The 13,525-nt window shown below is 48.9% G+C and overlaps 2 protein-coding genes across 2 annotated transcripts in view; one reads left to right on the top strand and one right to left on the bottom strand.

The window, feature by feature from the left end:
- The first annotated feature begins 1,004 nt into the window (after positions 1-1,004).
- Positions 1,005-2,644, top strand: Map1lc3a (microtubule associated protein 1 light chain 3 alpha). The gene is made up of 4 exons (XM_005363086.2): positions 1,005-1,236; positions 1,544-1,599; positions 1,685-1,791; positions 2,066-2,644. Exons 1-4 carry the CDS (start codon positions 1,197-1,199, stop codon positions 2,226-2,228), a joined length of 366 nt encoding a protein of 121 aa, XP_005363143.1. The 5' UTR covers positions 1,005-1,196; the 3' UTR covers positions 2,229-2,644.
- A 180-nt stretch (positions 2,645-2,824) lies between these two features.
- The window catches only part of Pigu (phosphatidylinositol glycan anchor biosynthesis class U), a 90,446-nt gene continuing 79,745 nt past the window's right edge, over positions 2,825-13,525 (bottom strand). The window contains exon 12 of the mRNA XM_005363085.2: positions 2,825-3,217. Within this exon, the coding sequence (XP_005363142.1) occupies positions 3,104-3,217 (114 nt within the window). The 3' untranslated portion in view covers positions 2,825-3,103. The remainder of the gene's footprint in view (positions 3,218-13,525) is intronic.

The following is a 13,525-nucleotide window of genomic DNA, read 5'->3' as shown; positions in this document are numbered from 1 at the left end:
TTCCATGTTCCTGAAATACATCCTTTTTTCCCCAAAACAATGGCCTTTTGTAAATTTATCCTTTTTTCTTCCTTACCTCAACTCTAGCCCATCTTTCTGCCTCAAACTCCCACAGAGCTAGGATTATAAGTATGAGCTACATCTGGCATTAATCAATTTTAAGTTCTTTAGGAACTGCCTCTCCATGTCAGTGCTCCCCACCTTGCGCAAAACCCGGGTAGTTGAATTTAAGCTTTACACAGGCTAGGAAAGTACTCTACCCCGAGTAACATTCCTAGACCATACTTCTTTCTACTCTCAAGGGACTCCTCTCCCCGTCAATGCTCACTTTGTATGTCGTCAGTTCTGCGTGTTCTCTATCGTCTAGTTAGCGTCTTCGGATACACACTCCATTCAGTGATTTTATTCTTCTGCTTTATCTAATTCGCCTATCAACCTCGCATTGTGAAGACTATGCTTCCTATGGCTGTTTCAGAATTTTTTGAAAGCCGGCGGGGCGGAGGAGTGACGGACGGATACAGGGGTCCGGGACAAGACTGGAGCGATGGCTCGGTAGTTAACAGCTCTGTCAATTATTACAAAGGACCTCAGTTCGGTTCCCATCACCGCCAGTATTACCTCCAGCCTCAAGAAATCCAACTTTGTCGTCTGACCTCCGCGGGCACTCGCACGCGTGCCGTACACTTACACAAACACATAACAACTTTAAAAAGCCTGGGTGTTCCACTCCCCCTCTCGCCTCACCTCTGTTACCATCTTTGACCTCTAATGCTAAGTTCGGTGAAGGCACGGTGTCCAAGAAGCGGAGGCGACGAAATGAAGGTGAAAATTTCAGTCTGGGGGACCGAGAGACAAGCCCGCCAACCGTGACGTCACAACGCTGTGACGCGTCCGGAGCTCCGCCCCCTCGCGACCTGCGCCGGGAATCCGGGCAGCCTGCGCCGTGGCGTCACAGGTCCGGGCAGGCGTGTTTTCCGTCGGCCCAATGGGAGCGGCGCGCCGGCCTCCCCTTTAAGGAATGTTGTGACCTGACGTCACCCAGGCGAGTTACCTCCCGCAGCCGCCACCGCCAGGCTCAGCGCGAGCCCTGCAGCCCTTGAGCTCGAGCCCCGGAGCCCCCGGCGCACCGAACCGCAGCCACATCCCTGAGCCGCGCGCCCCGGAGCTCCGGCTGCGCGCCCCGCCGGGCCCGCGTCATGCCCTCCGACCGGCCTTTCAAGCAGCGGCGCAGCTTCGGTGAGGCCCTGGGGGCGAACTGCGAGCAGGGACCGAGGGAGGGGGGTGCCAGCCGGCCCCGATTGCCGCAGGTGACGTCAGCCCCATGACGTCAGGCACCGGCCGGCCGGACCCCGGGTGGGGAGGCCGCAAGGCCTGGCAGGGTCGCCTGCCTCCCTACCGCGTCCCCGGTTGAGGGCTGTGGGGCCGACGGCCCCGGAGGCGGGCGCTGAGGCGGGGCGGGCCCGGAGCCGCCCCTTGGGACGGCGAGGCGGAGTCGCGGGAGGCCTCTGCCCTGCGGGGCCTAACTCTTGAGTGCTGTCCACAGCCGACCGCTGTAAGGAGGTGCAGCAGATCCGCGACCAGCACCCCAGCAAGATCCCGGTGAGTCTGTAGCCCCCGCTGGCCACGCCCTGCCCTACTAGGTCCCGCCCCTGCCTTACGAGTCCCCCGCCCACTATGCTTCCAGGTGATCATCGAACGCTACAAGGGTGAGAAACAGCTGCCTGTCCTGGATAAAACCAAGTTTCTTGTCCCAGACCATGTTAACATGAGCGAGTTGGTCAAGATCATCCGGTGCGTGGACACCCTCCCGAAGGCCTTGGGTGGGGTAGGGGCCAGGTTGCACTCGGAAGGGGTGGAGTGGGGCGAGGGGACAGGAGATAGGGCACCCAGGCCGTTCTAGGAGGCTGGGAAAGGTCAAGGTCGGGTTGGAGTGAACTTCTAAAGAGGTGAGGGCTAGAGCCCGGGCTGTGGTGGACGAAAAGTGAAGATTCAGAACCATTTTGGGTGGGTCACCCAGGCCCTCAGCAGGCGGCCTCCTCACCTGGCATGCCTCCTGCCTCCGCAGGCGCCGCCTGCAGCTCAACCCCACGCAGGCCTTCTTCCTGCTGGTGAACCAGCACAGCATGGTGAGCGTATCCACGCCCATCGCGGACATCTATGAACAGGAGAAGGATGAAGACGGATTCCTCTACATGGTCTATGCCTCCCAAGAAACCTTTGGCTTCTGAGTCAGGAGTAAGGGTGGGGGGTGGTTGGGAATTCTGGTCAGGCTCTCTCCAGGGAGGTCCTGGCTCCTAAACTGAGCTTTTCAGTTCCTAGTGGGTTAGGCAGAGATGCGACCCCCCCCCCCCACTCCACGTAGGGGACACCAGCCAGCCTACCATACCCTGGGCCAGTCATATTACGGCTCCTCCTCTGGGTGCTGGCTGGGTTGGGAGTGGGGAGCAGCACCCCTGCTCTGTGGTTTGTCTTTTTTTTTTTTAAGCCCCTTGCCTGTCTGCCCACCTGTCCCTCATCCACCTGAGGCTTTTGCCTCCTGCCAGAACTTGCCCACCCCGAAAGGCTGGCTCCCCTTGTCCTGACATGGTGTATGGATCTGTGGTCATTTCCTCAGCAGAATAAAGATTGCTCAGGCCTGCCTGGCCCTTTGCCTCCAGCTGCTTGTTTGGGAGTAGGGAGGGCTGCTAGGTGACTGTGGCCACACACTTCTGTCAGTCAGGGTTTGTGGGTTCCCAGAAACCTACTCCTTAGTACAGGATGTCATACAGTATTAGGGGCCAAACTCAACCCACTCCAGGAATAGATGTCATCAGAACAACAACACTGAAAAACCCACATATTTATTAAGTTTAGCCACAACCTATAAAGCCCTGCTCACCTGCTGCTTCCCCCTTCCTTCCTGTGCAGAGTCCAACTGGGGTGCTCCTAGCTTCTCCCCATGGGGCTTGTGGCCAGCTATGAGTCCCCTTTGGTGCCAGAGATTTGCAACCCTGGATTTGAACCTCTTCTGCCTGAGGACTTGCCTGCTGGCAACTCTGGATGAAGGATGGCCTGGCTTCTGGCCCTTCCCCCTCTTGTCCATGCAGCTCTGTGCCGGCCAGGGCTACTTGAGCACAAGCATAGCCTCTGTGCCATCCTTGGCAGTCAAATAGAGACCATGTGTGAGGTAATACTCCCGTCGCAGGAAGGCATAGAAGTAGTCGGAGATGAGCAGGATCTGGCAGGGGAAGAGAGAATGAGAAGCCATGGGGCACACTCTACTAAATAAGGCCGCTGTGGGCTGAGATGGTTCCTGCCTGGCACCTCCCATCAAAGCCCAATCTGTGAGCCTACCCAGGGACCTCCTTCCCTCCTGGCATGTACCTAGTTCTGAAAGAGCTTACTGACCACCTGGCAGCTGCCTGCACTTTACCTTCTGCTCCCTTGTTTACACTTCCATCCTTGCGAATCCAGACCAGTGTTCTAGGGAACAGTGCATGTATCTTGTCTTTTCCCACAGGCACTCCCCATCCAGCCTCCAGGGGCTCAGGACACAGAACTGCCTAGTATTTCTCCCATACACACAGCCCACAATTCTACCTTGAAAACATACAATTCCACCCATCCCTGTAACAACCCCCAACAAAGTCACTGTTGTCACCTAAACAGTAACAAAACCACTTCCCAGGGTTCCCTGCTCTTAAACCCTGTACTGTACCAGAGGGAGCTTTTTAGACCACAAATCTGATCATGTCACTGCTTGATTTGAGTTCTCCCAAAGGCTTCTTGCGCTTCAGACTCCTTGAGCTTCAGGTCCTTGCACCTGGTCCCTGCTGCGCGTTACATCACTTCCTGCACTGCCTTTCTAACCACAGGTCTTTGCGGTTTCCTCTGCATTATCATCTAAATACCTGTCCGCTCTAGAACTCTGTTGCAGGCTCACTTACCCCTGGCCTAGGTCCTAACCGCTTAACCTCTCTGCTGACAAACTCATTCAGACTGCAACTTCACACAACTGTGTGACACTTTGTGGTAATACTGCTTCTGCTAAGGATGAACCCTGCAGCCTTTGCTACTGTGACATTTATCTGCCACAACTCAAGTCTGACCACAAAATCAAAAGGGGCCGGGAATCTCAGTTCATTCTCACCCTAAATAAAGCCTCAGAGAGAAACAGGATTTGTCTCACTTGCACACTTAACCCCAAAGTCTGCAACCCTATTCAGTCCAACATGCCCAAGACTGGACTAACTGGAGCTGACACGGGAGTGCCCCACCTCACCAAAGAAGGCAGGCACTACCAGAGACACCACAGTTCTCAAAAGCTTTTGGAGTACCAGCAGCAACCACCTCTTAGTTCACATGGGGAGACAGGCCTTGAATGTGGCAAACATTGAGAGTCTTGGGGCAGATCAGAGGTTGAGGGTAAGTCTCCAGAGCCCTGTCCTGCAGCTAATAGACCTTTCTGAAGGCAGAAGAGCTGCTACAAAGACCCTGGTGGCCAAAAGCACTGATAGTCTCTGGACACATACCTGCCATTATCTCACTGGGAGGTTAATGGTCTATTTTACTAGTAGAGAAATTGAGGCTCATCTGGGCGGTGGTGGCGCATGCCTTTAATTCCAGCACTTGGGAAGCCAAGGCAGGCCTGGACTACAGAGCTAGTTCCAGGACAGACTCCAAAGCTACACAGAGAAACCCTGACTCGAAAAACTACAAAAACAAAAAAGAAACAAATTGAGACTCAAGGCTTTCAGTTTGTTGGAGCAAGGCCATACCTGGAGGGTGATGTGCTGTGGGCCCAGGCCACAAAAGGACACGGGTTTCTGTAACATATTAGCAAGCAACCAGGCAGTCTTTGGCCAGCCTGGTGAAGGCAGCAATCACTGACCTTGAGCCCTGGGGCTTTCTCACCCAGACCCCAAGGCGTTCTGTCTGGGAAAGGGAAACCCAGTTCCTGTAGCAGGGTAGGTGAGAGGCAATCGTGAGATTCAGAATTCACAATTTGTCCCATGGTGATGAGCTGGCTAGGTCAAAGGAAGGCAAATCAAACTAGGTTATTAGGTTGAGACACATCTGGGAATAACATTTTTTGTTTGTTTGTCTTGCAAATTAATGTTAGCAATAGCTGGGTGGTGGTTCAATCCCAGTGCTCACGAGGCAGTTGGGTCTTTTGAGTTCAAGGCCAGCCTGGTCTACAGAGCGAGTTCCAGGAATCCACCAGGGCTACATAGAGAAACCCATCTCAAAAAGCCAATAAGCTGGGCAGTGGTGGCACACGCCTTTAATCCCAGCACTAGGGAGGCAGAGTTTGAGGCCAGCCTAGTCTGTAAGAGCTAGTTCCAGGACAGGTTCCAAAACTACAGAGAAAACCTGTCTCGAAAAACAAGCAAACAACAACAACAAAAAGCCAATAATAATAATGTTGGCAATTTTATAGGATCTAATCTAATGTGATATGGGAATATACAAATATTAAACACATTATTCAAAAGGACCTGACCTAAAGAAATAACTGTAGGGCCTTAAGAGCAGCTGTTTTGTTTTTTTTTTTTTAATTGTTTGTTTCCTTTGGAAACAGGATCTGAAAAGCCCAGAGTAGCCTCAAACTTGCTGTGTGGCCGAGGACGACCTTGAACTCAATCCTCCAGCTCCCACCTCTCTAGTGCTGGGATTACAGAGAAGCACCTCCTACCACAGGAGCAGCCTTAATTCTGTGCACCACATTCCTGTATTACTTGGACTAAAAGTAAAAATTCAGGCCCAGCATGGTGGCACATACTTGTAATCCCAGCACTTGGAAGGGGAGACTGGAGGATTACTACAAGTTTTTTGTTTTGTTTTAGATTTTTTGAAAAAAGGGTCTCTCTATGTAGCCCTGCCTGTCCTGGAATTCTCAATGGATTCTAGGCTGGCCTCAAACTCAGAGATACCCTGCCTCTGATGACTGGAATAAAAGCATTATACCTGGCTGATTTCTGCAAGTCCCAGGGCAGCCTGGGCTAGAGTGAGACCATTTCAAAACAAACCCCAAACCAAACGTGACAAATCAAGTGCATAGAGTTAGCATCAGCCTGAAATCACACGGGTGACACATTCTGACAGAAGGGGGCTTGGCCTGCGGATTCTTCCCTTTAGGTTATTTATTTTACTCTACAGTTTTCCTGCATACACATATGTGCACCACGAGTGTGTCTGTTGGGGCTGTGGATGGTTGTGAGTAACCAGGTGGGATATGGGGAATTAAACTGGGATTATCTGCCAGAACAGCAAGTGTACTTAACTGCTGAACCATCTCTCCATCCCCGGGGGTTCTTTAAAAACAAAGAGAACAAGTCTCAGTCTGCTAACAAACCAACCTTAGGGGACCTGAAAAATAAAGAGGAGGTGCAGAGCAGAGACACTGGGGAGACACAACCAAGTATAACCTGGTCCTCTAGGTTGGTCCTGGACGAAGAAGACATGACTCCCATTCAGTTAGGAGTAATGTCCCAGAGTGGGTTCTTAGTTTAATAAAAGTTCTGTGCGCTGGGCAGTGGTGGTGGCGCACACCTTTAATCCCAGCACTCGGGAGGCAGAGGCAGGCGGATCTCTGTGAGTTCGAGACCAGCCTGGTCTACAAGAGCTACTAGTTCCAGGACAGGCTCCAAAACCACATAGAAACCCTGTCTCGAAAAACCAAAATAAATAAATAAATAAAAGTTCTGTGCAATTTAAGATGTTAACACAGGAAAACAGAGTAGGATATATATAGGATTTCTCTTTATCTCTGCAACCTTCTATGACTCCAAGACAAATTCCACAAGATTTATCTAGAGAAAAACAAAAACAATTGTCTTTTTGGCTGTTGGGGTTTTGTTTGTTTTTGTTGTTTTTTGTTTGTTTGTTTTGAGACGGAGCCTCTCTACGCAGACCAGGCTGGCCTCCACTCAGAGATCCCCCAGCCTCCCCTTCTCTCGACTGCTTGGATTAAAGGTGTGCACCATTCCACTTGTTTTATGTTGAGACAGGATCTCTTGAAACCCATGCTGGCCTTAACTATATAGCAAAGAATCCCCTTGAACTTCTAAACCCGATTCTACCTCCCAAATGCTGAGGTTACAAGTATGTGCCACCATATATTTTTATGTGGTATTGGGAATTGAATCTAGGGCTTTTTTGTATACTAAGCAAGTACTCTATGAAAGCTGTATCAAGATAGCAGTGGGGCATGCCTTAGACCCAGCCAGCATTTGGGAGGCAGAAGAAGGCATATCTGGGCTCAAGGCCAGCCTGGTCTACAGAACCAGTTCAGTAACACAGAGAAACCCTGCCTCAAAAAAACAAACAGCCAGGCGGTGGTGGTGTAAGCCTTTAATCCCAGCACTGGGGAGGCAGAGACGGGCAGATCTCTGTGAGTTTGAGGCCAGCCTGGTCTAATTCCAGGACAGGCTCCAAAAGCTATATTCTCAGTCTGTTTGTTTGTTTGAGACAGGGTCTTAATATCTAATCTAAGCTGCTCTGGCATTTACTACGTAGCAAGAAGTAGAGGGTAGCAAGAAGGTAGAGGCGGGAGGATCAAGGAGTTCAAGGTCATCCTTGGCAACATAGTGAATTTTAGACCCAGTCTGGTACATATGGACTAATTTTTAAATTAATTTTATTTTATGTGCATTGGTGTGAGGGTGTCAGATCCCCTGAAACTGGAGTTACAGACAATTGTGAGTTGCCATGTGGGTGCTGGGAATTGAATTTGGGTACTCTGGAAGAGCAGCCAGTGCTCTTAAATGCTGAGCCATCTCTCCAGCTTCCATGTGGACTATTTATTGTATGTGAGAATACAATGAATCTCAAAAACATTTTGGTGGGTAAAACACAGTGAAGAATACCTATAATTCCAGCATTCAAGAGGCAGAGGCAGAGGGATCTTTTCAAGTTCAAGGCTAGCCTGGTCTACAGAGTGAATTCCAGGCATCCCAAGGATGTAAACTTGATTTCAAAGCAAAAATGGTAAAAGGTGGATTTGACAAATACATGCGAAAGACCCGAAATTTCAACTATGTTAATTGTCTAAGTGAAAATAAATATTGAACTCTATTCAATGATGTAAAAGCTGACATACTTAGCAGGAAATGTACTGATGTCTGCATTTCAATTTGAAATAAATGTAAAAATAATCCAGGAGGAGTTGGTAAGATGGCTCAGAAGGTTGAGGCACCTGCTGCCAAGCTGATGACATGAGTCTCTCCCCAGATCCCACATGATGGTGGGAGAGAACTGATTCCAGAAACTCTTCTCTGCCCACATGCATGCATGGCATGTGCATGACCCCCTCCACAAACACAAAACAGAAAAGAACAGGGCATGTTGGTGAAGCACCTAGGAGACCCTAATCAAAAAGCCCAAAATAGTAAGTAAAAAAAAAAAAAATCCAAATAACAATAAAATAAATAAAAAATGGCTTACAGGATGGACTTTGTAACCAAGGAGTACTGTAGCATGTCACTGATAGGGTCTTTGTAGTGGACATATGAGTGCTCAGTGCGTCAAATTTGCATAATAAAGTGTAGAAAAGGGCCCTACTCATTTCAGCACACAGTCTCACTGTCCTCAGTTCTGGGAGGGTACCATGGCTACAGGATAGAAGGCTAGCTTGGAGCTTGGCCCTTTCAGAGGAAAGCCTGGGCCTGGGACTTTCCATTAAGACTACAAGAAGAAGGGATTTCCCAGAGGTCCTAGAATTCACCCTGCTCAACAGCTGAAAACCCACAGCCCCTTTGCCTGTTCTGAGCAGGAGAAAGTTGAGCAGGGAATAACAAAAGCATGAGCAAGTCAGTAACCGACTTTCTGTTCCTTAAATTTCCTTTTCCTCACGTATAAAATGAGAGCAATCAGCTCCAGTTTATTACACACCAGAGTGGTCTTCCCTAGTTTATACCTAGGATTTAGGGGCCCAAGAACATGCTTGTCCCTCTGCCTGTTTTTGGAAGCTGCCCTGTTTGTTGTGGCTGATCACCCAGCCTCTTGCTTGGGTGCTATTTCCACACTCCCGAACTTCCTCTAAGGCTCCTTTGATCCCCAACACAGCCATTTTGTTGTTGTTGGCTATTTTGTTTTTTGATTTGTTGTTGTTTGGACAGGGTCTCACTATGTGGCTCTGGCTTAGAGCTCACTAGGTAAACCAATTTCCCTTGCACTCACAGAACCACCTGCCTCTGCCTCCTGAGTGCTAGGATTAAAGGAGTGCACTAACACAGCGTCAGGAGTGCAGGGCTGGGGAGGACAGAGAGGGTGTCTTCCTGATCTAACTTCGTGGACCCTGAAGGATCTTTGTTGTTTTTTCATTTTTGAGACAGGCTGCCCTGGAACTCACTATGTAGACCAGGCTGGTTTGAACTCAGTGCGATCTGCCTGCTTCAGCCCCCTGGGTGCTCAGATTGCATGCACAAACTCTGCACCACACCCGGTTCCTGAGGTATTTTCAGAGCTCTCATGCCTCCAAACACTGACGGAAGCCTCTGCTGCTCCACCTGCCCCCATACGAACCCTCTGCTCAGTTATATGACCCCCAACGGGGTGGCAACTGCTACAGCTTTAGAGCCTTTGGCCTGGTATAGGGCTCATATTCTGGGTGCATGTGTTGGTCCTTAGGCTTCTGGCATTACCCTTCAGGCCTTGGCAATCATAATACTCTTCTCCACTCTGTAGTGGAGACTTCATGAGGTAACCAGGGTCACAAAATTGAAATGAGACTCAGAATACGCTTCAGTGCAGATGTAACAGGAGAGAGAGAATAAAAACATCTTCTAAACACCTGGCCAGTCCCTTTAGGAACGTTACAACTCCCAGACTGGGGTCCATTTATAACCCAAGGTCACAGGTAAGTGGAAAGTCGAGCTATATCATCAGCCCTGCTTGTCTACATCCAAAAATCTGAGTTCTTTCCTACACCCTACACCTCCTAGCTTGGCACTCAAATTGGCCAAGGCTGGCTCATACTCCATGCCCTAACAAGCATCCTGTGGGCTGTGCTCCCCAGTTCCCAGATCTGCTACTCTACCAGATTCTTCATGGAAAAGGCAAAGTAAGTCTGAGACTTCAGAGTCAACTGGGTTATCCACCTTGACCAATTGGAGCCTCTTGACTCCAGCTCTTGGAAACTGATGTGATCACCTTAGCATGTCTTGACTCCCCAGGCCTCTTCCTTCTGCTGGAGACACTGACACTCTGGAGGACTTCAGCTGGTTGCCACAGTGGCCAAGTGCTGCTTCCTTGGCCACCAGCCTGAAGTCTAGACAAGTAAAAGCCAAGGAGGCTGGCAGCTGAGTGTGGAGCGCTGGCCTACCCACTCTGGCCAAACAGACCCTGCAAGGGAGGGGACGAGCTTCACCTTCCAACTCTAAAGAGCAAAACAGCAGGAAAGGGGGAGCGGTGTCACAGGCCTGCAAACCCTGCACTTGAGAGGTGGAAGGAGGGGGAGCAGAAATTCAAGTCATTCCCAGTCACTCAGTGAGTCTGAGGCCAGCATGAGCTACAGGAAAGAGATCCTGTCTCTAAAACAAAGAAAAAGTCAGCGAAATCACCGGGCTTCAAGTCACTGTTACCAGGTAGGACTGCAGACTGGTGCCACAGCAGCAATTGTTATTACCTGGTCCTTTCGACTCAAAACCATTCCTGTTCAACACCATACCGAGTCCTCACAGCCACCTTCCTACTCAAGAAACGACGAGTACAGCCCCTCACCAGATTACAGCAGCCTCCTCCACACCAGAATTCCCGCTCACAACCCCTCCTCTTTCTGGCAGCATACAGTTTGCAGTCTGAATCCAATCACATTTATCCTTGGTTGAAAACTAATGGTTCAGCCTGAACCTCAGCGTAACGAGGTCCCTAAGGGCCGTGTAGCTCTGACCACTACAACCCTGGAATGTTCCCATTCTTTGTCAGCAAGCACAACCAATACTACACAAGCACTAGTAACACGCAGCGTTACCCTCTCCCTCGGGTATCCCATCCTCTTTCTCCCCCTTCCTCCTCCTGCTCCTCCTAGTACCCAGCTGGACCCTGTATGTTCCCCAGAACTGTGTTTAGAAGCCACTCTTCTCAAGCACCCACAGTCCTGGCTCCATGCTCCCAGCCCCACAGTGAGCCCATCACACTGCTCTGCCCTGCTTGTTTATTTGTATTCTCTCCCAGACTGTGGGTTCCTATGTCTCATTCACCTAAAGGGCTACAGAGAACAGTAGTTACATGGACGGAGCATGCTCAGATCTCTCCGGCAGGACGTAAACAATCAGGAGATTCCTCTCATATAGAGCAAAACAAGATGACCAAGCTGCTCGCTCTATCTATCTATCTATCTATCTATCTATCTATCTATCTATCTATCTATCTATCTATCTATCTATCTACCTATCTACCTATCTAGTTAGTTAGTTATTTGGTTTTTCAAGACAGGGTTTCTCTGTAGTTTGGAATCTTTCTGGAACTCCCTCTGTAGATCAGGCTGGCATCGAACTCACTGAGATCAGCCTGCTTCTGCCTCCCAAGTGCTGAGATTAAAGACATATGCCACCACTATCCAGCCAAGATGTTTTAGTAACGGAAAATAGAAGATACTTCCATCATAATGAACACACATACACACAAACTCTCCATGAGTACATGATACTTGTAAATACATGGAGAAAGGCTCAGAAGACCAAATGAGCACATAATCCAGATTACATGGGCCTGCTCCCTGTAAACCTTCCTTAAGAATGAGCCACTATTATAATTTTAAAGTAAAATTCACCTGTGTTCTCTGTTCTTAAATTTATTTAGAGTGTCTGGGACTCTTTAGCTTTTTCTTTTAGAAAGACAAACTCATGAGAGCTCTGTGTGTCTGTCTGTCTGTCTGTGTGTACATAAATCACTGGTCAATTTTTACACCTATAATCCCAGCACTTGGGAGGTAGAGGCAGGAAGATGAATAATTCAAGGCCAGTTTCAGCTACCTAGAAACCTGGGGGTAAGGCTGGGTACATGAGACCCTGTCTAGAAATTTCAATAGGAAAGAAAAAGAGACTGTCTCTTTCTCATCTCATCATTTATGAACTGAGCATTGCCCTGGAAGTCTGCTGTGTAATCTAAAGAGCACACTATTCTCCACATTTCCCATGCCAGCATGTGACTGATGGCAACAATAGGACCCACAGGCAAATCTACTACACACTATGGGGTGGGAATTATCACCCTAAAATCTGGGACTAAGACACTGTAACCTAAAGAAGTTAAATCACCTGCTGCAGGTCAGCAGTGAGGGAATTGGAGGAAACCTCAAACAGTCAAACAGTAGACTTCAGTCTTCTCTCTCACGCTCAAGCGCATGCACACACAAGCACACATGCCTCATTAGATGGTTTACGTCGGTCATTTCCTGTTACTGACTCTGAGGCCATGGTAATTACCAAATCATGTGAACTTACCACATGATGAAAAATATTTAATGGCCCTCAAGAGAAAGAACAGAGCCATAGTCATTGGAGTACCTGCTGGGGTAACTAGTAATCTACATATATCCATTCTGCAATAGGGCATGATCTTTTTCCTCATGAACTCAATAGGTCAAGCTGTTCTATGCAGTCTGTATATATAAAGCTGATCTGGACAATGGAGGTCTGGGTTCTGGGTACCCATTTGGCATCTGTCGCCATTTGGCAAACAAAATAGCTCTTATCTGCATGTACCAGGGAGTGAAGGAGGAGGCTAGAGGAAAATACTTTTCCCTGCTAGAAAGATATTCATAAGAACAGGCTGTGGAAGGAGCACATGTCCCCAGATGCCTGATATCTTACTAGAAACATGCCAACACAGAAGCAGGACCTGACTTGGCTGTGCAGGACAAGGACGGAGACAACTCCACACTGACCTCACCTCCACCTTTCTTTCCCTCTCATTCCCCCACACCCTTCTCACTTTTTCCCTCCCTGGGGCAAGGTTTTGGAATGTGCAGGTTAGCTTGATTTACCCCAGGAAGCTTGGGCTGATTTGGAACCAAGGAACCTCCAGCCTCAGCCTTTCAAGTGCTGAGATTATAGGTATCAGACACTTTAGGCATCACCCAGCTTTCCCTTCCCTTCTTGTTACTACTCTGAGTCCCTCTGGCCTTTGTCTGGCCTCTCAACAGGGAAGCCATCTTGTTCCTACCAGATTCCTTCACCAGTTAGCACATCCGGCCACAAACCACATGGTATTTTCTCTGGCTGCCTTTGGTGTGTTCATTTATTCACTCATTCATTTAACAAATATTTTTATTTTTTAAAGTTTCAGTTATGTATTTTATGTGCATTGTTGTTTTGCCTGCATGTATGTCTATGTGAGGATATCAGATTCCCTGGAACTGGAGTTACAGACAGTTGTGAGCTGCCATGTAGGTGCTGGGAAGAGCAGTATATGCTATTAATCACTAAGCAATCTCTCCAGTTCAACAAATACTTTTCTAAACAACTGTTCTGTGCCTCTCACTGACTTGGTAGTTGGCGACCTACAAGGGGAAGAAGTAGATCCCTACCTTCAAGAAGTTCAT

Source organism: Microtus ochrogaster, linkage group LG8 (genome assembly GCF_000317375.1).
Source record: "Microtus ochrogaster isolate Prairie Vole_2 linkage group LG8, MicOch1.0, whole genome shotgun sequence".
Taxonomy (NCBI): domain Eukaryota; kingdom Metazoa; phylum Chordata; class Mammalia; order Rodentia; family Cricetidae; genus Microtus; species Microtus ochrogaster.
This window is presented reverse-complemented; position numbering and strand designations above follow the sequence as displayed.

Coding starts and splice junctions, on each gene's coding strand:
- Map1lc3a (XM_005363086.2), top strand. CDS start 1,197: ATGCCCTCCGACCGGCCTTTCAAGCAGCGGCGCAGCTTCG. Junction 1,237..1,543: donor CAAGCAGCGGCGCAGCTTCG/GTGAGGCCCTGG, acceptor TGCTGTCCACAG/CCGACCGCTGTAAGGAGGTG. Junction 1,792..2,065: donor GAGTTGGTCAAGATCATCCG/GTGCGTGGACAC, acceptor CTGCCTCCGCAG/GCGCCGCCTGCAGCTCAACC.